Here is a 27868-nt window from a genome sequence, read left to right as displayed (position 1 = left end):
AAAAGAAGCAGGAAAAAATGAAGAAGAGTGAAAATTACATTTTGACTAATGCAATACGGACAAGACTAAGACTGAAGGGTCTTTGTAGCCTTTGCTAAGGGGTTAGAGGTGCTTCTGAGTATAAGTTTACAGTTAATAAGTTCACTAAGCCTACATTTATCTATAAGCTTAAGAAAACAGTGACATACCTTACCCTAGATAGCATCACCACTCTGTATAGCTAGCATGGACTACAGTCCAGTATGTGATAGGACTGAGTGATGTCTCTGTTTCTGTCTCTGCCCTCCTCATCTATCATCTACTAGTTTCACAGAAAGAATTCTTGATAGGTACAGTCTTTGTGCTCCACAAATATCAGCACTATGACTGCTGGAGAAGTAGTGTAAAATGAAGGAGAAGAGTATGTTTCTTATTTTCCACTTAGTATAATTGTATATTGGACAAATGTGTACACATCACCCAAGACTTCTGCCTTGCCATTAGTTAAATTTATTAAATATAGAAGTTTTATTCAGTGAGACCTAGACTAATTTGGTCTATGTTTGTTCAGCCCTTTATTCTTTCTCTGACAGAAGATACCTAGGAAATTAATGTCAGCGTAAGCACAGTGCAATATTCTCCTAGCCTGTTGTTCAACCGCTTTGTGAGGTAGTGATTGCTTTTTGTATTTAATAGGGAATTGCTCTTTCCCTAAAGGCTTTTAATTATGCATTATAATATAGACAACACATGCATATGTATTTACTTATTTATTACATCATATTTACATTAACTCTATTGCTGTTTCTTAAATACCAGAGCTGATAATGACATGAGAGTTCAAAACTAGCATTTTAAGCAGTGGGTGTCAGATATCAGGCAATAGTGCCTATTGTACTATCCGTAAATGCAGATGAAATCACAATGTATAACATTTTTGTATAGATTTAAAGCCGCAGTCCGACACAGAGGGAACTTTAGTAATCTTGCTCTATGTGACAGAGACCATCCAGAAAGGAGAAACCTGTATCTCGTTTTAAAGTACAAATGGTAAATGCTCTGAGTTACAAATTTGTAAAGTACTTCATGATCCTTCAAGATGATAACCACTGTGCAAATCAGCTTGGAACAGATTCTCAGCTGATATAAAATAATGCTACATTATTAAAACAACCAGAGTATATCTGAATTTCAGCAGCTGAAGATTTGGCCTCATGTATATTTTATGTTTTTACTGCTAATGGCCAAGAAGCTGAATAGCTGAGTAGGCTTAACCATGTTTCTAGGAAACAGCCTCATTTAAACTAATTTAGTTCAGAAAGCACAATCTCAAAGACTTTATACCTATCTAGACAGCTAAGCTTTGATTTGGATCTTCATATTTATATATTGCACAGAATTGCATAATAATAATAATGCAAACAAAAATTTACTCTGAGTTGAATTATATGTGTTACTTTTTCATGTTGCTTTCCAAGTACTTCATCTAAACTGTTTTTATTTGCATTATCATGTTTTCTCCAGCCTTTCCAGATTGCTTTATCACAACTATGATATCTAAACAAATAGTTTGCTTTTCATCAGAGGGAATTTAAATCAGAACTCTCCAAAGAGAAGTCACTGTTGTTTTTTTTCTGTAGCCAACAATTTTGTTCAGTATGGACAATAGAACATAGCATAAAATTATTCCCATAGATAAGGGTCTGCAAGCACCCTATCATATGTCTGATCTAGATAAGGCTGGAAGAAGAATGGAGAGATAATGAATAGCAAACAAAAGCAAAAGGAAAGTATGTTCTGTCTCTATTCCCAGCCAAAAAGAGTTAGAAAACTTCATATTGTTTGGTTTAATCGAGATGCTCTCAGTACTATAGCATGGTATTTTGGCATATGGTGAAATTCTTAATATCTGATGTTTTTCTTTTCTAATTCTTCACCTTCATGTTTTTTTCTAATTACTGCCATTGGACCTTGCTCTCACAAAACCACCCTTTTTGTTTGTTTGTTTGTTTGTTTTTTTGCTATGATTCAAGTTCATGAATGCCTGTTTTTGAATTTTATTTTCAAAGTATTGTTAAAAAGTGATGAAAACTATATTTGGTCATCTGTTTTACTTTTCCCTCAGTTATGTCTTTACGTTGGTTCATAGACTTGTAATGTGTACTTTGAGGTCCAGGTACATCTTCAGTTTCACATTACTCAAGGACTTGTGCCCTAGGCCACTTCTTTATTTTGCTGCTCATGCCCATTGTCTTTTTTTTGTTTTTTGTTTTTCCCCCCTCATTTTACTTCTCTAATGTTTCAGTTTTAAATGCATAGTATAATATCCAAAACAAGTAAGAAGACCATGGTTTTCCAGAAATAACTAGTGATTTTCCTTCGGAGTATGCTCTTAGGCACTAGAAATCCAAACGTGTAGTTCTTTTTTTTTTTTTTAATGTATTTTTCAAAGATTCAGACACCCAGAAGTCTATTAAAAAATCTTGTAGCTATTACTACAAGAGTCATGTTTGCTATTGATGCTTTTACTTGCAGTTTCCTGTGGCAATTAACGCAAACTTAGATATGATCACTGAAAATCTGTTGCATGTTCTAATTGCTTCTTTCCTTTCATTCCCCATCTAAATAGACAGAGAAATAGTTTTATACTTTGAAAATTTGACCCAGAGCTATTACATCAGCAATGTCTGCATAGAGCTCCTGGGTCACATGCCTGCATTCTCAGACTAGTGTTGAAGTTGTGGCTCATACTATTCCACTTATCTATTAATAAAGCAATATCAGTCCCCACATTTTGTGCTGGAACTCTGCTTATTTTTATAAGACAAAATAACCCTGTAAGCTAATTTTACACTTCTGTGTAAAAGCAGGAACCAGTGTGGCTTGAACACTGTACACATTTTTTCCATGTTCTTATTTTTTAAAACTTTATTTTATGCAATACATTACTGACATTTATTTCAGAAGGCGAGTCTGATTACTGTTTAGATGCTGAAATAGTTTCAGGAAATCTAGGCTGTTTATATTCTAATAGTTGTAGTAGAGCTGTTCTAGCTAGCAGAAAAAAAAAAAAAAAAGATGTTAGGATATAATGAACTTCCCTGTGAACAGAGTAATGTTGACTGGCAGTAACTTGATCTTTTGCTTCATAATGGCAAAAAAGATTAAATCCTAATTGCAAAACTCAGGTTATGGTCAACCTGTTTCAGCAAAATAAATTATTGTGTGTCAACCAAGTCATATTTCTAGTCTTTCTATTGTGTTGTTACTGTAACTCAACAAAATATGAAAGGCAATAGAGTTTCACAAAGGTCTGAGCTTAATCAGCCTACCCAGAAGTTCAGAACAAATGAGTCTAATTGAACTTACTTAAATGAGTGTAATTGAAAGTCACTTCTTATTTGTGGAGATGAGGAAAAGAGAATGATGACTTTGTAAAACACTTCTTCAGTGATGCTAGCCAGGTCACCAGTGACAGAGTTTATTAGTGTCAAATCATTGATCACTATTCATATTTCTAATATACATATATACATATATATACACATACAAGCATGTATATGAATGTATATCATTGAAATAGTATAGGATGTTTAGAAGTTTGTGAGATAACTGTTGAAGTATCATTCTGAAAGTCACAAACTAGATGAGTTGGCAGAAAAGTTGTCCATCGAATTTTATTTATATTTTTCTCTACTAGATACTATTTTTTCTCAAAAGAAACTATTTTGACTTATTAGACATTTCAAACCTTTAAAGTTTGTAAGTTTGTACTTTCAGCTGTATAAAGCAGTGGCTCATAAGCTAACTGTAAGGATTTACTATGAATGTTTGTCTGTTTATCAAATTATAAAACAAATTTAGTTGTAATTGATGTATTTTGTTAGAGTTCAGCATCTTGAAACTTCAGTTAAGATGAGGTAGAAGAGTAGGATCACAGCCTTGGGAAATCAGTAAAAACAGTTGTAATTAATTAGCAGTCCTCTAGCTTTGAAGCATCCTAAAAAGGGTTGTATCTTAAATGTGTAAAATTCCCTTTGAAGAGATATTTTCCTGAAGATGATTTCCATGGGAATCAGTAGTGAAAGTTCAGAAAGGTACCAGCTCTCATTTAAGGCACAGTGATTCACTTTTTGACAGTTAACTGGTCCTATGTCTTTTAAAGAAAGGAAACAGAAGTTCATTAATCTGAAAACCTAAAATTGAAAGATAAATGTCTCTATACATCAAAACAACCTGAGATGGAAATTTAGACTCAAAGGATGAAAAAAATCAAAACCTAAGATTAAAAGAGATCTAGGAAACAAAATGATTGATGATATTTTTAAGCTACCCATATTCAGTGTGATAAATTGAGCAATATCACTGCAAACAGAGGTAATAAGCTCAATATTTTCGGTAGACACAGTGTCCATAAATAAGTTTGAAATGTCATTACATGAGAAAATGCAGCAACGTCCAACTGATGTTTATCAGCCAGAGTAGAACACTTAAAACACACTGGACAAAAAGTAGCTTATTCATTCTGATTCTCAGGAATTGAACCTTTAATTTAAAAGTTCTGTCATTTAAGTTAAAATATTTTATAGTACATTTTCACAAAAGAATCATAATGAAATAAAATTTTCTAATTTGGTACAAACAGTTCAAATTAAATTGAATAATCCTTGTCTTGGCCAGCAATAAGAGCAGAGCCATATACATGCAGATGCGCGCACACACACTATGTAAAGTTGTGCCTTTAGCGTGCATCCTGCTACTTAATATATAATGTCACTCATATATTTGAATCTAAAAATTTAGAATATAAAATTAAAATCTTTTACAAGCTCTTTAGGAATAAAAAGCTTCAAATACTAGCATATATAATAAGTGATTTTATTAGCAGTTATGTGGCTAAATGCCTTAGATTTGCAAAATCAGAATTGATCTATCAACCATGATTTTTAAAGCTACCTCGCAAATTAAGTGTCAGAAACACCCATTTATGTGACAAACTACCTCTTTTCTTCTGCCATTCTGATACAATTAAAATATCGAGAGAGCTACTAGCATAATGTTTCATGAGAAAACTCTGAACTTGTAAAATTATCCCAATATGATGGAAAGAGTTCAGTCCGATTGATAAATTGAAGTCTGTATATTGGCTGTGTGGGCTAAGGGTAAGTGGGGTGTGTGTGTACAGTAATAGTATGGTACGTCTGGATTTACTGAAGTTTCACTGAAGTTCCCAGATTTCACTGAAATAACTAATTTAAAATAACTATGCAATTTGTGTCCATCACACTGAAAAAAATATTCTCTGCTCCTAGATAGAAATAAACCTGGGATTTCCCATAGCACAGTCTTGGAGTCTAATATAGCTATTGTTTTAAATGCTGCATCCTTTCTGTCCATCAGATTACTAGTTTTAAAAATTAGCTGCTGAGCAGTAGTGTTTCCTTAAGCAATTATCATTCATGCAGAGTTTATAATTAAAGGAATATTAACTACCATGGTGGAGGTATCTTGTAGAAAAAAATTAATTATATTTCCCATGCCTGTAATTAGCTTGGGTATTTAGGTGATTTTTTTAATGCTGATTATGTCTATCCATTTACATATTTATTTTAGAGGGTCCTCTTCAAGCTGAAATATTCATAGTTTTCCATTTCTTAATTTACTGTCAAAAGAGGGAGAAACATTTGTTCACTTACTGTATCTATAAAGAGACTGGAAGACAGTTTTACAAGAGGCTGACTTTAATAAAGATGTTGATCAGGTTTTCAAATTACAAATTGAAGACACACATGTAAAGAGGGGCCAGACTGGCTGCAAGTTTTAGCAAGAAGTCCAAGGAATTCATTAGCTAATTTCACGCTCTCAGCTAAGTATTCACAGCTCATATCAAGGATGTTCAGATCTGCCTGTATGATATTTCATAGAGGCTTTTTGAAGTAGTAAACTGAATAAATATATAAATAAAGGAAATCAAGTTAACTTGAGAGGAGATATTTGCTTTATCAAATCCAAATCTGTGTACAAGTGTAATTTACAGAGTTCTCATTCATGTTGTTATAGGGTTTGGATTTACAGATTTCCTAAATCTCCTATCTGTTATCTTAACTGTGCTTATCTTTAGTATCAAGACTAAATATTACCTCAGAGGTGAAAAAATACAGACTTTGACACGGGTGTATATGGCAGAGCAGAAGTTTGTCTCTAATTTGTGCAGAAATATAATCTAGATGTAAATTATTTTCAATGTATGGATAAAACCTTCCTACCATATCAAAATGTTTTCCTCAGTTATGCATGATAGTGCACAAGTAGTAAGAGATCTGATCTGCAGAAGGTCTCAGCCCTCTGTACTAAAAGCTCAAGATCTCCCATACCACTTATCATAACCTATCCTCAACCATCTCGTGGATTGTTCCCAGGATATTTACCCCTGAATCTAGCCCTGGGTCTTCAGACCACTGAAATCAGCCACTAGACTCTGTATCCCTTATCGCACATCACCGCCTATGACTCCCAGGTGCTCATCCTTGTACTGAATGCCCACCCAAAGTGTGTTAAGACAGCTCTCCAAATCTAATTCTGATGGACGCAGGCCATCTTCTCCAAAAAGGTTTTAACTAATATGAGGTGCCTACTGCCCCCATCATTATCGTTTTATGCTTGAACATATTGCACATTCCAGCAGTGCATACTGCTTGATTTATATAATTCTACATTATCTCAGTGAATCAAATATACCTATGCACACTAACTGCTAGGCTGTAGCTGAAAGAACAACCCTCATATGTTTCCCTTTAATTCTACACAATACAGTTTTCCTTTTTTGCTCTCACTCACCTGTTTTATCAGTTTATCACGTGGCACCAGGCACCTACTGAAATAAAAGCAAATGTCTAATAGGTAGATGTGAAGAAAGCTGGGACACAAATTATATAGTTTTAGCTAAACCGTGGTGTAAAAACTAGTAGAAACTTCCTTAGATAAAGTTCAGACTAAGCAATGAAACATAAAAGAAGGAAAAATAATTTACTGTGTTGTAATAAAGCCTATATATATACACACACACACATACATATATATATAAAGGTAGTCTATTATAGGAGACAAAAAGATGAAATTATAGACTGAAACTAGTGCAAGGAAGATTACCACCACAAAGAGATTTGGGACAGTAACTCATGTGGGTATGTTGCTTCTAAAACAAACTTAGAGCTGATTTGAGCTCAGAGCTGATTTATCAGAATACTAACAGCATTCTCAGGAAAAGCCTTAATCTAAAAAGATTTTCAATGCTGCTTTTCAAAGAGATTGTGCCATGAGCTTCCCATAGCTGATTAGTGAAATCACTCAGCAGGGTTAGGTTATTAAATTAATAAATTAGAAATTAATTATTTTAACCATTAAAACAGGGGTGGGAAAATCAGCCTTTATATTCCTAGATCAAAGTGTGAATCATCTTATTTGAAATTTTCTTTTTCTTCAAAGGAGCTATTTGTTTTTCTTATATAGGAAATATTTTTTAAAACAACAAGATAGCATGAAAAATTGGTGATGCCTAAGATTAGTTGAATTAGACTATTTTGTAAGCATTTGTGTTCACTCTCAGCTTTCTATCAGCAAGAGAGATCAGTGATATGCTTCTTTTACTAAAATAATCAAACTGATTTTAATATTTTCATCTTTGTAATTTTTGAAGAAGAAAATATGTTAGATTTGATGTTGCATTATACAGAGTGTAGGCTTTTTCTGTTCTGATAACTTCTATATCCTGTATGGAAAAGATGCCAATTAAAAGGAAATATTTAAGAAAAATAATAGCATCTGCCAAATATAACTTGATGTAAATGTGCATGTTTTGCCATTTGATCTCAGGGGTATCTTTGTGTCTCTGAATGATTGTAAAAGCTCAACTATTAAATTTTTCAGCTAAATTGCATTCTTCGGGTATATAATAAAGCTATCCTTTGAATCCACATTTCACATGGATTTCTATTAATGTAATGCAATTTAGTTAATATTGCAAATTAAGGTTTGCTCAAAATATGTGATACAAATTGTCATTTTACAGTACAGTGAGGCTGTCAGAAGATAGGATTGGCTTCAACATTTTTGGTGTGTTTGGATGGTTCTCAGTGTAATACCAGCAATACATTAGACACTCATGTAGATCTTTTCCTAAACTGAAGGTCAACTGAATACTCCTACTAAAGCTAAGTCTGGGGAAAGTATCGGGTGGGACTGCAGTTACTCATGCAATGTTTCCAACTTTTAAAAGTACCAGGTTTCTTTCCTGTGGATTCAAAAACTTACGGATTTGGGAATTTCCTCTCTTGTTAGCCGAGCAGCACTTCTTTCCTGTGTCCAGGAGAAATTCTCCTTTTGTGAAGATATTCTGCTTAGTGCAATAACCTTAACTTTCCAAGCACAGCCAGGTGTTACTGGTGACACCTTACTGTAACCTCTGAAGAGTTCTTTTTATTGCCAGTGAAATATTTATTGCTTCATCTCTCTTCACAGTTGTTTGTTTCTTTTGATCACAGGCAATGGACTGGGAATCCGAGTCGTAGGTGGGAAAGAAATCCCTGGAAGTAGTGGGGAAATTGGAGCTTACATTGCCAAGATCTTGCCTGGGGGAAATGCAGAGCAGACGGGCAAGCTGATAGAAGGTAAGTTAAACATATTATCAAGGCAAGGAATAGTTGGAATTGCAATGGAGTTATTTATAAAATACATTTTCTTTTGTATGACCTGCATAATCTTATGAAACAGGGGAAGGGCACCTGACAGCCCGCCTGAACCTCCAGTGAGTTTTAAGTCAGAAAAGGATGGATATGAGGTCCTATTATGATTTCTATAGCCAGAAGGAATTGCCATTGTGAGCAGCATTATGTCATGTCTTTCTTAATCTGCACCAATGTGCTTTCTATATTGGGCAAAGATGAAATGGCTAGAATTTCACCTGCACTCATGTATTCCCTGTTGCTTTTTATATTCTTGGTGGTTTCTTTGTCAATATTTCAAACATATTCCTAAAAGGGTACGCGTGTCAAGGTAATTTAAGGTTAAATGAAGTTAAGTTTAGTTAAGGTTAAGTTTAAGTGAGGGAATGATGTATCTTTCCCTATACAGTTGACTATCATTCACATTTAATCAGAGTAATGTCTTACTCATAACAGTGATAAAGTACATTTAATTACATGTATCTATTGAAAGAATCTATCTTAATTTCTTGTCTTGTGAAATAAGTATTTATTTTACCTTCATCTGTACAGGAAAGTAAGTCTTTAATAGCTGTGTTGGCTTGTGCAGTTTCTCAGTGAAATAGTTTTCATAGCAAGCAGGTTAAAGAGGAGGACATAGTTGTTCAAAACAAACAGAATGAGCAGTTAATGCTTGGAATCATCGCTAGTCTTGTGGTTTCTCTTGTCAAGAACTCCTTTGGGAACTGAGGCTCAAAAGCTCTTCACTCTTCAGATGGTCACATTCTTAAGGAGTGCTCAGGAGAATCTTGGATTTATAATAACCACAGGATAAATTCAGACACAACTGTGTTCTCTTTCTGTTCCCATGATGCGTCTTGAAGGTTTATTCATATTTTACAGAATGATGAATAAGGCAGTGCAATATTTATTCCCTCTGTATTTTATTCTCTGTCTTGTGTTCAGTCATGTTTCTGGTCAGATCTTTATAAAAGTATTCTAGACTTTGGTATGCTGGCATAAATCTGGAGCAAATTCATCAAAATGGCTAGACTTAATGTGCAGAATTTGTCCACAAAAGGACCCAGAGTATATATTAGTATTGAAGTGTTAAATATTCCATCAGAAAGAAAAATAGCTTTCTGTAGAACATATCATTACCATAACATACCAGACAAACACTTCCCCTTACTGTTGTTTACCTTTTAAATCTTGCCATTATATCTGGATTACTTTTATGTTATTTTAGATCGTTATCATGGATCTACAATGAATATTTGTCAATTTTACTTTTTTTTATTTTAGTGCAAATATGGCTGATGTACAATTAATTTCTGCCCTTTGAAATTTCTAAAATCCGTGGACTTTCTAATGAGGTCTTCACATTCTCGCTATCAGTTATGTATACTGGCAATGTTACTGATATTGCTGATATTATTGTGCCTGAAAATAGAGGCTAGTCTTTTTTTCTTTTTCAGGTTACTTGCTGTGTCTCACATCACATACAAAAAACCTTATATTATCTCTTTCCCCAAAAGATAATTCTTTCATATTAATAATTTGTATAGTACTCATGAGCCACTTTTTCTGCTGAAATGCTTTGTGACTTCAGCTTAATGATAGAGACACCTACTCATCAACTAAACATATACTAATGTCATTACAAGCTAATATCTTGACTCATTGGTCTTTCTAAGAACAGGATTCACTGAAGAAAAAAAAAACTTAATCAGTTCATTAATTCCTCCACAACTAGAAACATATAACAGTGGGACAGGTCTGAAAATCCTTTCAGAAAAAAAGAAAAAAAAAAAAAAAAGAAACAAAGGTAGATTTACTCTTCACATGACAGAAGGGACAGTTTTACCCATTCTCACCACAACTACACCTGTTAAGAAACGACACACTTCAAAATATAAATAGATTCTATTCCCTAGTGAAAGACAATGCATAAAATTTTAGGTTATATAAATAGCTTTGCAGGGGAATGTTAGTCCTGAAAAGTTTATTTATAGTTCTGACTGGCAAGTACCAGTCTTCTTGGGTCTCTCACCTTGAATTGCTTTCAGATGTCAAAAATATCCCTGATTCATAACTCATTGGCATTACAGGACCTGGAAATGGAGGACTCATTCCAGTGAACTTGTCAAGTGCAGAAACTTGTGTCAATTTGATAAATTGGTCTGTGCTCCCTCTCATGTTGACAGAGACATTGTGCTTATCTTCTACCTGGAAAATCTATTAGGGGAATGGGCATTTTATACTGCCAGGATTTTTCAGTAACAAAATAAACTAGAATAAAAAAAAACAGAAATAAAATATGAATGTGTGTTACTAACTGTTATAAATTTCCTGGATACCTGAGCATTCAAGTGCTGTTATTGGATCATGCCCCAGTATTAATCTGGTTAATGCTTTTGAAGACAGAATGCAACATTTTCCCAAACTGACATTCTTTGTTATCAGGTCCTAAATAAACCCATGTAAATTATTTGATTTAGTTCCAATGATGGTGCTTTTGAATCTTCTATTGAGGAGAAGAACGTTTTGCCACAGCGTTTTTAGAGTGGAAAATCCACTTTACAGACTGCTGAAGAATGGAATGCTACCTCTATTTCAGTCTTTTTCTGGAGGTTCTTTCATTTTTCAGCCAGCTAGTAGCTCCCAAGATGCTTACACAGCAGTTAAGATTTAAACCCTAATTAAGACGTTAAATCTGGACATGAAAGAAGTTTTTTTCATTGAAGAAAAACTCTGTAGGAACCAACATGTTTTTATATACGCATTTGCTAATTTGGGCACCATAAGGATTGAGATCTTCTGTCTATAATTTCCTGTAATTCATAAACTTAATGTTTAATTCGAATCCAGAATTTTAATGGTTATTCAAAGGTTTCTGGATAGCTTCTGTCTATAAGCAAAGGCAGACATTTAATGCCAGTGCTGTTTAGTCTGGCTTCCCTTTTGTCACCAGCCGTTGTTTTTCATACTTGTGCCATGTCTTTCATCATGCCAGAATGTGTATTTTGGAATAGTATATTTTTGTACAGTAAATCAGATCAGGGAGCTAATCCTGGTATAAAAATCATTTCCCTTGATCTGGCTCACCAAAAACTAGTGACCCATTGAAAAACTGGTGACCCACTGGTTTCACTACAGGAAAAAAAAAAAAAAAAAAGGTACGACGATACTAACTTTAAAAATGTATTTGTTGCTACAAGAAAAGCCATACCCTTAATTGTGAGTGTATTATTAACACATTGAAATGGAAAATCTTTCTCAGACCAGCAGAACAGTGCTCATAATTCAGGACCTTTCACTAATATCTATAGCCTGTAACTTCATTCAGACATACAAAGGAGAACAATACATATAGTTAATTTTAAGTTCTTGGTCAAGAGAGTTTATGATAGTAAAAAATAACTTTTGTATACCAGTGCATTTCGTTTGACTTTATCCAAATCTGAGAGATACCGCAATATCAACACTGAAAAAGATTAAAAATAAATAAAAATAAATAAACAAGAAAGAAATCATTCCACCCCGTTGCTAAACTGACGATGTCAAGTATTCTAAATTAGGAAGTGTCTAGAATAAATATATCTTTTTAGCCTCATTTAAGCCACCTTGTACGGTTGCCATCTTGACCGCAAACTAATTTTTCCAAAGAAACCTCGCATTTTTTTGATATATAGTATATTCAAATAAATGAAGATCTACTCATTGTTCTTTTTTATCATTATTACTCACTGACTTTATTTCCTGTGACCTTATTCTGAGATCTGGATTACTGCTTTTCGCATATAGCTTCACACTAAAGCACCTAACTCCTTCACATTAGTTAGCTATTTTCTTGACAGCTCTGTATTTTCAATAGCTTTAATCCTATTTTAGATTGAGAAGATGAAGGTAAGGAAGTCAAGACATATCTTTTAGTTTTGAGAACCAAAATTTGAAATTTGTTATATACAACTTTCCAGAGAACTGAGAAAAAAGTTGGAAAAATGCTAACAAGAACAAAAATTAAAGAGAATTTGTTTACATGCAGAATCAAAATGCTGATATGAAGCCTGTCTTGACTTCCTCTGATTTCATCCATCAGATTTTGTGCGTCCTGTTTGGTAGGACAGTTGGAAAAGTGGTCCTTCCTGGTCTACAGCTCCTGGTGCAGCCTGGTTCAGGGGCTGGGTCTCTAACCCTCCCATATGCCTCAGTTTGCTGACTGGGTGTTTTTAGAGAGTTTTATCCTGACTGCAGAGCTGGGGAACTGGGGAACCAGGGGGGTCTTTATTCCAAGTTGTCAGTCAACCAGACAAAACGTGTTGCAATGCTTAAGCTAGTTAGTATTCACCAGGATCAAGAGATTCCTCTACTTCTAGGTGCCCTAGCAATTCCAGAGAACCGGTAAAATCTAGAGGCTTACAGTGAACTTGATTCATGGTGATCTTACTACCTTTCCTGTTTCCACTCCTCAGCAGCTATGACATGGATCGGATTTTTGTTAACCAGTCTGAGCCTTTCTGGGTACATATTTATTTTTTATATAAGTGCATTATTTAAATAATATTTTCTCAAACTGTAAAATAGGAAAATCCTACACAGTAAAGAGAAAAAAACCCTCATTATTAAAATTGGAAGAGCAATTCCAGTTTTCATTATATATTGAATATATATTAATTTAACATTTTTAGTGTAACATAGAAGGATGCCACCTACCTTATGAGTCACAAACCTTTGCTGTAAAATTTTGGTATATAAAGAGTCTTTGCTAGCAAAGAGACATGTTATTCAATTCAGTTGAGCTGAATCTTGCATTTTATAATTTAATAATTATAATCAGAACACAAGGATATTCTAAGCTTCTCAACCCTGAAGCGGGAGCAATAATAATATAAGAAAAACTGTATGATGTGCACGGAGACAACGAAAGATAATGCCTGTTTAAGCTGCTAAGAGGGTCTGAGGAGGGAAAATGCACTGCAATTTGAGAGTTCTTGGTAGATGAGGGTGTCCTACACCTCAGTCCACATTCAGTCATTTAAATCTTGATTAACAACTACTCCCTTTAGGATGCCGTAAACGTTATTCCTCAAAGCATAGGTAAAGTCCTCTCTGGAGAGCAACTCGCAATCTGATGGTAAGTATGAAAAGTACACCCAAGCACATTCAGTGTCCTCATCATCAAAGTCTGATGATGACTGACTGATGATAAGATTTTAAAGTACTTAATATCTTTAACGCTTGCAATCAATTGCTAAAATGCAGTCGGTCAGTGTTTCAAATTGGCTGTTTGTCTGTAACTGTAGTGGAAGTTCCCCATGCTGCGTGGCCAGTTCCCCTCAAGGCTGGTTTTTGAATGACTAGGTCTTTATCTCTCTTCCATCCTGTCTTAGAAAACTGTGCAACCTGAGAACTTTAAGAGGAAGTAAAACTGGAGTCTCCTCATTCTTCCTATCCTTGTTGATTCACATTTCTTTTTCTTCTTCTATAGAAACTCTCACATATTCAAGTTGTCACAGTTTCCCTTTGTAAGAAGGCCTTTGATGTACAGCTCTTTTTATGTGTTTATGGCCAAAGAAGCATTAAAATCACTGCTTTGCTGTGATGGCACACAGCTTACTATCTCTTGAAGCAGCAGATCCTGTTGAAAGCATCCAAGAGAACACTGCCTTGTGGATATTAAGTCAGTACAAGTTGCTCACTGCTTGCCACCATAAAGCTTCTCACACCAAGACTAGTATATGAGATGAGCAATGTGTTCCAGGCCACTGTGCAGTGACTGACAAAAGAGATATCTAGACCTGTGGGAGATGTTTTCTGATCAGAATAAAGTAGGAGAAAGGAGGAAAGTGCTATTAGGATTACCTCTAGGCATCACAATAAAAGAATGTATACAAATTTCCTTGAAGACAGAGAATTTTCCAGGTGAAACACCCAGGATTCGTGGGGATCCTTAGCTAAATGGGGCCAAGCGTCATTACCACAGCTCCTCATTATTTCTGGGACAGACTGTTAGTTGCACAGAAGACTGTGATAAAGGTTTAGGGAGTAGAAGGATAGTAAAGAGAAAAGCTGCTGAGTTAGATGGGAGTCTACTACACAAAAACAAGAATTAATCAGCCACTCTGAACTGCGACTGTATGAGAGCACTGTGTAAGAAATTGAGTCTAGGGGGAGCCAGGAGGTGGAAGCTGATAGACAGCCAACAGGTTTATGGTGCATGAACAATTCCTTATCCACAATGGCACCGTCCACATACGCTAGAGGAAAATATCTTCTAGTATTTATAGTATCTACCAATCTTTCTCTGAGGGGAATGCAAATAAAGCTAATGAGCAGACTGGAGAGGAGCTAACTAATTTGAGGAGCTGATTAACACACTGCTGTTGTGAAGTATAAGATGGATGAATCTGGACATAAGGGATGTTAGACAGGGGCTATTGGGATATTAATGTGACTGTTTTAATCTGTAAAATATTTTCTGTGTTCCTGCCACTGACATCTGATTACAGGCAGTATTCTTACTCCTCCAGGTAAAAGTACCCTCTATTCAGCTTCCAGAAGTTGTTTCACCTCAGCTCTGTGTCAAGAATGTTCCCTTCTGTTTTCTGATCTTAAGTTTCCAAGTTTGCAAGAGCTTGCCTTCTTAAAGCATACTATTTACTGGCATAGGAAACATTTGATTTATCGTATTTTAAGTACTCTCAGAACTGTGGGACGTGCAACTGAATTGTTGACCAGTTCATGAAAGGAGCAGAAGGAAAGAGCTAATATTTTTTCTACAGCTTCTTCAAAGCAGCACTGGGCTAGTTTGAGTAGCACAAAGTGAATAACAAGACTGGATCTGTCAGGGAGCAGCAAAGGCTGGCTGTTCCCTAAAGGATGTAGAGCTAGGAGCTGGCAGAGCAGAGGCAAGAGCCAGTCCTCCAGGACCTGAGCAAACAGAGCAGGGCAGACCCAGAGATTATGGTCAGGTTTAACCAAGAGCCTGGTCCCTGCCATGGCCCTTCTCCTGCCTGACCACAGGTCTGTGGATTGGGGTGGGAGTCGGGGGGGCTGTGGTCAGGCAGGGGAAGGGCCATGGCAGGGACAGAGCCCAGTACTGTTGCATCAGTGGCCCCAGGCTGTGCTGAAATGGAGGCAGGGAGATGGGGATGTTATAGCCTGTTGGTGGTCTCAGGTCCCTGACAAGACCCAATTCAAAAGATCTCTTATAAATGAAATGGTATATGTAATGGCTCTCCATCTTATTAATCTCTTGTCATATCATGGACAAGCTTTGGATGTTGCTTGGAAATGGAATGAGGCTGGAATGGTCATGGACACCTAAATAGTCGGGACACCAGAAAAGAAGCTGTAAGTCCCTATCTTCCCCCCTGCTTCTCTTTCTGCACTTACCTCTTATGCCTGAATAACAAATGGGTTCAAGCCTAACACAGACTATCTTGGTCATCTGTGAGTGGAAAGTGCAATATGCATAGTTCTTGATGAGTTTTAAAGACCATAGCGAGTACTGTTTGTAGCCAGCTAAAATTAGAAACATTGATCAGGGCATCAAAGTGAGAAGAGATTTCCTAGTTCCTGTCAAGCTAGCAGCCCTTCTTGTATTTCTCTGATAATTACACTCCTGGCAGAAAGTAGATAGCATGACGAAGCTGGAGGATGATAAAAAGAAATTAAAAACAACACAGGAAGGAAACTCTCTGAGAAAACTTGGGATCAGGTCTTATATGAAATGAAACAGTCCTCCTGTCCTGCACACCCATTTTGCAGTTTGACTGCTTTCATTTATTACTGCATCAGAGGAAACAAAGAATTAACTTTACCTGGTTCTCTGAGCATTAGTCTTAGTGATTTATAGTGCTGTCAGTGCTTATTCTGTGGGGCTCTAAGACAGGAGAACTTGCTTTAAATGTACTCCTGGCTACAGGCTCAAGTCTATCTGTCCCAGCAGATGCTGACTTTATTAAAGGAAGTGTGCAAAAAATAGCAGGCAACTCAGACCATTATAGAAAGTTAGTTTAAATTTATGGTAGCAAACTGATTCAACTGGGACTCCACAATAATACTTCATTTAAAAACTTTTTATATACCTAAAATATCCATATTAATGAGCTAAAGCAAGTAGTATCAGTTTACAGTCTTCCTGCTCAGTGATGTAATTGCTGTTTGTTTGATTCCCCTACAATGCAAACCAACACTGAAAATAGGTGTAAGAAAGAATGACTTGGATCTAGGAGGTAGCTAGAGTAGCCAGTTCATATATAGGCTGAGCTTTCAGTCTCCTTTTCTATGCAATCTAAAGGAAAAAAAAGTAAGAGGAGCCTTAGTTGTTTTTAGGCTATTTTATATTTTTTTAAGCTATGCAAAGGAAGCATTGGATTAAGATGTATTAGGACCAGCAAAGATCTGGTCTCCTGCATAATGCAAGTTACAGATTTTTCACTCCTGTCTTTAGCCCTCTGACGTACCAAGTAACTATGATCTATGGATCAGATCTCTGTTATCAAGACCTCTGAAAATACCTTGAACAAGTAATTGCTGTTAGAAGAGAATATTACTGGAAAAGCCCTGTCATAGAGCTGGCACAAGGAAAGGATTCTTAATAACAACTGAAGAATTTTATTACAACATCTCTGCAGATAATCTATGTTCAGTCTTAAATAGATAACTACTTTATAGAGACAAGTAAAATATCCTCGATGTTTCAAACAGAAAGCAGACCCCAGATATGGTCACTAAAAGTTTCAGTGCTGATAAAGAGGAGAACAGTTATGAAAGTCAGGCTTAAAATGTTCATCAGGAGGATCTCAAGTTGTGGAGAATGGCTCTTACAAATGTCATTAGTGTTGTAAATAGTAAGATCCTGCTGAGAGTACATTAGAGACTGTTGCTGGATATTGTGAAGTATTTACAAAGAGCTACACAACTTGCGCTTATCAGACACACTGCTTTTGATCGTCAGTATTCAGGACCTTGATTGTTCTTGTTAGGAAGAAAATCTAGGTGTTTCCTTGAAAGAGTCCTTCCAGAGAACGTGCATGAAGTCCTGTTTATCTGAATATTGGGTGCCTATATATCATGACCTCTGATATTGGCAGGTATAGGCTATCCATACGGTTCTGCCCATTCTTTCTCATTCTTGGTATTCTTTCCTGTGCTCTAACACTGTGGATACTATTAAGATTCATTTGTCTCCATAAAAGAGATTAATTCCTTCTTTCATTATTTTTAATATGATTTTTCTATTCTTGCGTCAGAGACAGTTGCAGGTCAGGCTAACTATATTACAGTATAATATTGTATCAAAATCAAATTGATGCAGATATATAACAAGATGCAGTTGTGTTTCCTATTTATTTATATACATGCACACACACACACACATATACATGTATATATATAAACATTGGACTGTGTTGTTTAAGAATGGCTTAAAACAGGAAGCTAAAAATGCCATCATTCTGTTTCCTGTTGTGCTGACTGTTAGGGGGTGAAGCTAGCTCTGTGGAGCCTTGACACTCCACAGAATGCTATATTTTTGTGAAACAGTCAGAACTCGAGGCCTGAGCTGAAATGTCTCCTGATCTGGCGTTGTTTTACTGCAACTCAGGTAGACAAATAGCCACTGTCATTGAATATCTCAGAGGCAGTGTGTTAGCTGTTTGCAAGACACTCTGCAGAAGTAAGTAGAGAGGCTTACAAACAGTAGTACAAACAGTGTGTTATTCCCTGCCAGTGAATTCTGGTGCTACTGCAAGCTAACTTTCTTTAGTGGCCTGTTATCAGGCCACTGAAATACAGCTATCTACAAAAACTTGTAGATATTTGATGGTGTAGATAGCCTTTGATTCTTCTAAGACTAAGGAGCACTTACCAATAATTTACTATGAAGAAAGAAGAACTTGGGAAAGTGGATTGTCTTAGAGTAAAACGTTACCATTTAGATGGACTTAGCACATGATAATGTATAAGACTTGGATACAAATTTGTAATGCTTGGTCATAAAGTTTCAGTTCAGTTATTTTAAAAAGTGGCACGATCACATAGATAAATTCTATGTGTTCAGTAGGTAACAGATGGAGAAGAAATGGACAAAATCAATGCTGATATTAAATCAACCCATCTCTGGAGCTGTTTAGGAAACAAAAATAAACAAACAAACCTGTGTGAACAAGTTATTCCAGATTTTTTTAAACTTTTTCTGAAGCATCTGTTATCAGCTGCTTTCAGAGTAAGTGCTGGACCAATCTGTACTGTGCTCTTATCTGATCTGGTCTGACAGTGTTTTTCCTGTTTAGTTAGAATGGCAAAGGACTATGAAGAATAAAAAGTAATTTTCTGTAATCGGTTGATATAGTGCATAACAAAGAGGAATATTAGATACATTGATAGAGAAAATCAATATTTTAATATTGGTATTAAAGAAAGAAAACTACATTAAGACTCTCAAATTGCTTAAAACATATTCTAGTCCAAAATCTAATTAAATTTTCCATAAAGTATGGCTGGGAAAATCTGGTATGGGAATTTCAGGTTTCTTTGAGACAAAATGAGAGTGTGATTATATCGTTTGATGGAAAACAGAGCAAAATCTTTATGATTAAAATCGTTACTCTTCATCTAGCCTATTCATTTTGATTATTGTACGTATTTGAGGTTTACCATGTGAAATTAGACAGTTACTACAACTTCACAATCTTAGGTCCTTATGGATAGGTTAAAAAAACACTTCAAGTATAACTATAATGACTGAAATTGAAGAAATTGGATAGTAAAGGATAAAAATTATTAGTGACTAAGGCTAGAAACGGACCAAAAGTTGAGTACCAAGTCTTATTTTCATACCACACTGTGACAAAACAATGACCTTTTGAAAAATGCCATTAAAAATAGTAGAACTGGATGTCTGGGTTCTCTTTAAACCTTGGTGCACATGGCTGATAACATATCTTTTCCAACTGTGAACTATTTCAAATTATAAAATATCTGCTGCAAAATAATACCCAAATATTTTTTTGTCTGAAAAATAGGGATTTCTGGTATCCCGTTTTGTTTTACAGATCCTGAAATGTATGAACTTAAACTTGTTGAAATCAGTAATATTTCTCCTTGTTTGAAATAGGAGTTTGCATCAGATCTTAAATGAATATAAAACCTTTTGATATCTCTATAAATATAGTAGTAAGCAAAATTCTGTTAAACTCTCTAGAGGTTATGACACAGTTGAAAACTGCTGAAGTTAACATTATACATACTGCTTTTTTTTTTTTTTTTTTTTTTTTTGAACATTCTAGGTAACTTTTCACACTTTTAGTTAAGTAGTTAAATCTCATTATTTCTGGAAAAATGCAAGCAGTTGCTGGATTTGGAAGGCTGAGGGGGTAGAGTAATAACTGTGATTATAAATACAAGGCTTTACAGGCAATTACATTCAACTCAGATGATTGTGAGATTCTATACAACAATCCTATAGAAATAACCATTTGTTTTTGATATTGCAGATCAAATCTCATGAATGATACATGGTACAATGAGCATTTTTAAATCAGTATGTTTCCTTTTCTTTGTATAACACTGGAAATAGACTGGAATATGAAAAGGGAAAAAAGGTTTAAAGTAAAAAGAATTCAGACTTCTGATCTTGAGGTCTGGCAATTCTGGGCAAAAAGCACCTAATTCTCCAGGTCTGAGTTGTAGTCAAGCTTCTGACAAGACATAATGTATACTTAGTGGTTCACACTCAATTTGAAATATGTAGATTTTAAGAATATTTCCAGGTCATCACATATGGTTGTAGCTGCTCCTGAGTGCTTTTATATAAAAGTTCAATATTTGCCAGAAGAATGAGAAATCATTTACTTTGTGCCTTTCTTGACCCAACAGATGTTGAACCGCTCATATAATTCCACTTCTTAGGAGAACTGCATTTGAAATGGAGCAGTTTACCATTAGAGTCCATTGAAAGTGGGCACCTGGATCCTCCTCATTTTACATTAAAAAAGCACCCGCTTCTGGCTTTCCAGTCTGCGGATGGCCTGTCTTCCAAAGGATGAACATCAAGCTATTATTCAGCATTACTGTTAGGGCAGTCTTCTGAGCAAGTTCTACTTGTTTGCCTTTATTTTTATTCCATCTCAAAGAATTTTTAAAACCATAATTTTTACTTAAAAATAATCCCATCTTTTTTGAGGCATAATTTTGCAATTGCTGCTATGAGTCCATATCCCTCTGGCACATGTAAGTGAGTTCAACCTGGTTCTGAGACAAAGTTATAGCACCTAACCCTTCAACTGTATATTTTCCAGGAAAGGAGTAACATCTTAAAATTAGTTGTAATGATGTATACATATGAACAATTAAGTGCTTCAAGTAATAGTAGGGATTAGGAAAGAAGTTAAAGGCCTTGGGTCTTGGGATGAGTAGCAGCTAAACTGCTGCACTAGTGCCATTTATGAACACTTTCTACACAATACGCTGTACTCCGTACTTAATGGATGCAAAAGAGAATTCTGTAGCTGGGTCCTGGGCAACTCCCATGAAAGCCTTTGGATGCCCATTTAAAAATCCCAGTGCATCCAGGATTTATTATTTAGCATTCAGGATTCATTATTTATGACACAATGATAATTTCAACACTACCTAACTATATTTGAAAAGTTTTCTCAGTAATACTTGGAATAAAAAGACAGCCTATGTGTTTTGAAAGACTAAGTGCCATACCAACAGATGCAGAAGCATCCAAATAATGTTGTTAAAGTCCAAATCCTTGCATATTTCCCAGTAAATCTGTGTTATCTTTCCTGGTTCTTTGTTTCCATTGCTTTCCATTATCACGACAGATAGGAAGAGAAAATTATGTGCTGAGTGAAGACAAGAGCCAAGTTATATGAACAAGGGATGTCTTAGCAGCCCTGCCATCACTAAGTAAGAATCTTACATTAAAAACAAACAAAATAGTGCCAGCTGACATATCATATAGTTGAATTATAGTTGATCTGAAATACATTGCCATTTGTACTGTACTGCACAGTTGCAGGCTGAGGTTAATAATTCATCTGAAACAGAATGCCATGTAACGTAGCAAGCATTTAAGGCTTAACAGGAGAAAAGTGCATTAAAATGGTCAGGGGAAGGATGTCCTAGATAAAGCAGTGAATTGTTATTTTTCATGCTGATTGTGGCTGCAGCCTTCTCAAAGACACTATATCGCTCAATGATTTATAGTTATGAAGAATGCTATAATGTTGCTCCAGTATGAAGCAGGCAGCTACCTGAGAAGTCTGGGCTTATTTTGTTCTAAAATACCCATCTACTTTTTAAGGATATAGGTATTATTTTAACATTCTTATGCTTTTATTTTGTCTAACACATTTCACAACATTGTTTACATGAAAATAGACTCATCACTATGCTCTGCTCTGTGCCTTAGTAATGTAACAAATGGCAAAAAACTAGATATATCACATATCATATATACTAAAGTGATCATAGTGAAAAGATTCAGATCTCACTTATATTAAAGCAAATCTAGAGCATGATCTGAAAACCATTCTGTGTATGACAGGAGATACAAAAGACTGATTCTAAGCTGTATATACAAGGTAACTAAGGAGGAAGTCTGTTGTCAATAGATTTAAATTTGATATTGGGCAAATTCAGAAAAATATGTTACATTTTAATCTATGTTTAGGTCTTCACCAAAAATGGGGAAAGCTTCAGTAGGACTTCAATTAGCTTATGACTTTAATAAGGCTTTATTAAAGTTTTACTGTGAAGCAAAAATCCACAAATTTTGAGAAGTTCCAAACTGACGATTGTGACATTGCAGTCTCTCACTCTGTATTGCCATGTGACATGCAATTAAAATCAGAGTTGAGATATTCTAGCCTTTGCTCTTGAGGTGCACTTCTATTTAGGATTTGTCCACTTACAACAGCTCAAGACTACCTGTCATAAGCTCTTAACAGCTGTTTTCCTAGAAATGAAGGTTACAATGTGCCAAGTAAAAGCCAAAGGTGGTGACCATCTTCTCCTCCAGCTGACATTAATAGGAATTGCAGAAGTTCAGTATGTTAATTCTTTTTGTCAGATGGCCTCACTGTACTTTTTTATTCACTGTGCACTATTACATCTTCCTTTTATTCATCCAAAAATCTAGTTTATGAGACCATAGCTTTCTTAAAAATTATTTCTTAATTTAAAAATATTTTTTAATCTTTTTCTTAAAAAATCCTTTTGTATTCACTAATATTATTCTATGTCATTAACACTCTTTTTAAAATATGTGCAGAAACATAAAGAAGATAGGTTTAGCAAGAAATAGAAACGAGTTCTGGTTGAGTGCAGAGCAAAAGCACTGTGAACATAGCTTTTCCAAGTCTGTTTTTTCAAGAACCTTTTTCAGTTTCTGTATATAAATGTCAAAAATTAGGAAATGTATCATCAACTAAACTATTCTTGGAATGTACAGCAAAGATTTGTCACATCTAAAAATGGCACATTAAAAATGGCACATTGATTCTACGATTCTATGAAGAGAATATTGGAAATGGGTGCAAGTCACTGTATAGATAATTTACCAAAACTTCTAATATATTTTAATATTTTGAATATATGAATGCGTAAAGACATATCCTAAAAGGCCAGCAGGAACAGAGTGTAGAGCCAGAGGTGTGTATATATAACAAGAAACTAGCAATGAAAGACAAAAGGAAGAGGTTTGGATTCTTCTCCTTTGCTCCTGTGACACCTTACTGCTCCCTTACAATCCCAGACCAGTTTGGACAGGGAAGAAGCACATCTGTGTATGTTTAAAAGAGGGTGGGTCAAGACAAGCTGGGCTCGTTTTGATGCTGCATGCAAGCCTTGTTGCTGTACGAGGCTTATGCTTTCAGGAGGACTTACAGCTTCACAGTGCTCCAAAGGAGGTCTCTTGACAGAGCTTCTGCTTTTGTACAACAGCATCATCAGCAGCAGGTTTAGTTTATTTAGTTTATTTAATTTTATCCCTGGCCTGGGAGCTTGTATACTGCTCATATGCAGAGAGACCAGACTGTAAATGCAAAGCAAATTGTGACAGTCGTATGGCAGTGTTTTAGTGAAAATACAGCAGGTACAAGGTAAAAAAGGTGGCTTTAGAGCAGGCGGTGAAAAGCAATCTCTGATGCAGTTGGAGAGTGTTTAATTTGTTTCTTTTTAGAATCTATTTGCACAGGAAACCTAGATCAGCACCATTTGTCTACCCAAATGCAATGACAGTGCCATTTAGCTGTGCTGACCAGTCAGCATGAATGAATGAATAGAAGGTTTGATTATTTCTTCATTACTTCGTAATGTACTGAATAGAACTCTGCAAAATTAACCTTTAGGATGACACAGTAAAAGGAAATGAGTCATTCAAGGGGATGTTCATCAGTGTGTGAGCACTGGACTTGCTAAATTAGTCCTGCCACAGTGTGGGTGAAATGGACTCAGTCCATATCTTATATACATTTGCTTCTCATACACACAGTTGGGGGACTGTCGAATAGAAATAAGCATTGACTTATGGCTAATGTTTCATATTATGTTTACTGATTATGTTTTCCCAATGGATCTGAAGAGGCTGTTTAGAAAGAACTGAGAGTTCCTGAAATGTGTGTGGAAAGAAAGAAAGAGAGAAAGAAAATTGCTAGGCAAGGACTTTCATAACAAAGACTAATGGGGAAGGAGAAACAGTTTTAATCTTAGCCAATACTAAAGAAAGAAAAGACAATCATCCTATTCACAGACCATTGTACTATTCTCAGCGGTATCAAGCTATCAGAAGAACTCAAATTGTACTCAAGTGCCACGGTGACCCTTGTTGAGCAGAATGCAGACAGACTCATAGATACGGTGAAAAGAGCTCTTTCCCCAGCCAAGCAGTTAGTTAAACAAGTGTTGAAATGTGTGCTCCCGTATCCGCATGAATATGCTGTAGTGATACATACAGATGCATTGCAATGCCATTTCAGAGGCTTCTGACTCTGATGGAGGCTTTCAGGGAGAACAACTTCCAGCTACTCATGCATAAACACCTCTCTGTTCTGTTTGCAGTTCCCACACATATGGAAAAGTTTAGTGCCACCTAATGGACACCACCTGCCCCCCCACCAAGAATTTTTTATATATTGAAATACATACTATAATGTTTTTGTAGGGGATCTGTAGAGGCATGCTACCTCTATCTGTTTAATTAAAATTTAAAATTTCTGATTTGGTATGTTTAGTTATATATTTGGGGATATAACATTAATTGTTTATAGTTGAAGATTTACTAATCCCCACAGGCCATATGAAAGGTAGAAGTTATATGTTAGCTCCATTGGGAAAGGTAATTAAAGGATTTATTGGCTTTAAATTTATGAACTAGGATCATTCTGCAGCTTCCTTAATTTCAGTGTCACACATAAAAGTAAATCATTGTACCTAATGCTCAGATATGTTTTCAGGTGAAATTTAACTAGCTATTGCATAAAAGTGAGATAGATTTTTGTAGACCACCCATAAAACAAGTTTATTGCTCTCACTGCATGGACATAGATCTTGGTGGAGATGGTAATTATATTGGTAAAGCATTGCTTTAGTCAGTGGAGTTTATATCAGTGTATTTATATTTATAAAGCACATTAGTAGAATAGAGTAAGACTATGCTGCTGCTAATATGAAGAATGTCATAGTGGACAATATCTGCAAATAGACATTATTACCCCTGCAAAAGCTTCTAGTGATGACCTGATAATATGTCATATACTTCAGAAAGCAAAATGGGTATTGAGGCAATTAAAAAAAAAGTCAGACTAACCATCTAGCATGTCCCAGATATAGTAGATTAAATTAATATACATATGTTTGTATATATTAAATATACAGTCATACATCTCCAGAATACTCTAACAGCCTCCAGGAGTCTGGAACTCAGGAAAGTGCACCGGTTTGTGACTGTACAACCTGGTGGTTTTTACTTATTAATCTTTAGACTCTAAGCATAGAAGCTTGTGGCATTCCACAGTAAGAGTAACTAAATATAGTTCCTCTATATATGTTGTGTGATGCAACATCTCCTTTTGTTCATATTAACCTGTCTTCATGGTAGTTTCATCTGTAGCTAGAACATGAGCATTAGCATTAGAATTGCAATTAAAGTATCATCCCTAATTCTGAACTGTCATTGAATTAAGTGAAGGAACAACTAAATTCATGCTCAGATTGGTGAAATTTCAGTCTGTTAAAGCACATGTTTTGTACAGTTTTGTATGTGAATAAAAAGAGATTGCACCTGCAGTTTGCATCTATAGCTCTTTGGGGTGCCTTATAGATTCAACCTTTTTCATTTCCTATGGCTAGGTAGCTTTAGAGTATGATTTAGGGGTGCTCCTGCATATCTTTTGGCAACTGACAGGGAAGAAATACAGTTGTCAACGATACTTCTATTGCCTTTGACTATTGAAATGAATGAGGAAAATTGACTAGACTTTTTATTATTTTCTTTAAAATTTGTCATATACATTCAAGACAATCTCTATTACTTTCTGAAGAAAAACAGATTAGATGAATCTGGAACATTAATTTTGCAGAAAAATATTATTAGCTTTGGTGGTGATAAAGAAATGTCTTTGAAATGCTGATGAGTTGATAGACAATTTAGCAATTCCTTAGATACTTTTAACCCAAGGAGAATTACTCAAATTCTTTCATCTCTAAAGCATATATCATTGGTACTTAACTCTTATTATCTTCAGTATGTTTTGTGGGATTTGCAGTTTCAGCTAACATTTTTTACTGCTTGCATATACTCTTACCTGATTTACACCTCGTGCCATTGTTTTATAAGTGACCCCCAATGTTTCACAGCTGTAATTGATCAGTTTTGCAGAGCAGGGTTGTTGTTGCTTAAATTTTCTCTAGAAGAAAGAAATAATTCATGTTCGGTTAAATACTACGTCTACTTTTCCTTCTTTTAGCTAGAAAAGAACATTTAGGGGGTTGATGTAAAGAGACAAACATGATTATTTGCATCTCTAACATTCTGTGCCTGTAATTTTTGGTCCTCAGTCCTAGGAAAAAGATTTTGACCTGGGCAATAACTTTGGTGAAAGGAAGAGAGTCTTAAAAGATTAAATATTGAAATGATCAAGCTCCTTTGTCCTGGTTGACCCATACTACACATGTGAGCCTGAATCTGAAGAGCTGAAATATCAATTTACTGATACACTTACATTTGACAGTTTAAAAGCAACCCTAGCTATTTCACTTGGTGCATGGTTTTGAGGAAGGGGAGGCCATTGTAATTACCAGAGATGCTAGAGAGAGGTGAAGTGCGGAAAATTCAGCAACAGTATGGTGTCTAAATGTGCATTTTGATGTGTAACCAAGACACTCAGGGTTGGAAAAATAAGGGGCAGAGCTAGTGCTGGGAATAGTTGTGTGTAGGTGCTAGGTTAAGATTGCCAGAGCATCACAACCTTGAGGTTTGCTGCTGCTGCTGGGCTTGTTTGCTAGGTTGCTGTTGTGGGCAGCAGTTATTTTTGTGGGGCAGCAGGACCAGTAGGATCATCAGAAGCCAGTAGGACCAGCGCTCCCATTCCACTCCCCAGTCAGCAGGGTCAGGTCTTCCAGCTCCTTCCCTTCCTCCCACCTAGCCACAGTTTTGATCAAGCCCAGCTCCATATCCCTTTGCCTGAGCAATCCCAAACCAGGGATCATATGCTGTATCATTCCCCGTGAGCGTGACTGTATTTTGTTACTTCAGCAGAAAGGCTCCAAAGTGCCTTCATCAGGCTTGAAAATGAGCCTTTAAACTATCACCTTTGTTTCTCCTTTCACATATTATCAGGTATAACTGGCATTCTTGGGGTATTCTCATCCTCAGGGAAACGGCATCTTCTGCCTTGGAGAAACTGTTTTCCCTAGAGAAAGCATTACCATACACTTGTTTTATTTGTCTTCTTTGTGATGCAAATACAGCAAATGCAGTGAGTTAATGGTGGTCATAAGGAACACACAAAAACACAGGGATGGGCTGATAACACAGAACTTGTTTTGGTGTAGATAACAAGAAATAGAAGCCGCTGCTAATCAGAATGTGTGCCAAAGCTGGAATGAATTCGCTGTTATCTTTATGGATTTGAAATAAATAAATACACGTTGTGGATCACTAAAGACAG

At 35.7% G+C, this 27868-nt stretch overlaps 1 protein-coding gene across 1 annotated transcript in view; it reads left to right on the top strand.

Moving 5' to 3' along the window:
- LOC146601831 (protein piccolo) overlaps positions 1 to 27868 on the top strand; it is a 124469-nt gene that overhangs the window by 55013 nt on the left and 41588 nt on the right. The window contains exon 5 of the mRNA XM_085325745.1: positions 8520 to 8645. Within this exon, the coding sequence (XP_085181871.1) occupies positions 8520 to 8645 (126 nt within the window). The remainder of the gene's footprint in view (positions 1 to 8519; positions 8646 to 27868) is intronic.

Source organism: Rhea americana, unplaced genomic scaffold (genome assembly GCF_003343005.1).
Source record: "Rhea americana isolate MKP2758 unplaced genomic scaffold, rheAme1 scaffold_1, whole genome shotgun sequence".
Classification (NCBI taxonomy): domain Eukaryota; kingdom Metazoa; phylum Chordata; class Aves; order Rheiformes; family Rheidae; genus Rhea; species Rhea americana.
The sequence above is the reverse complement of the archived record's forward strand: the minus strand, read 5'-3'. Positions and strand labels throughout refer to the sequence as shown.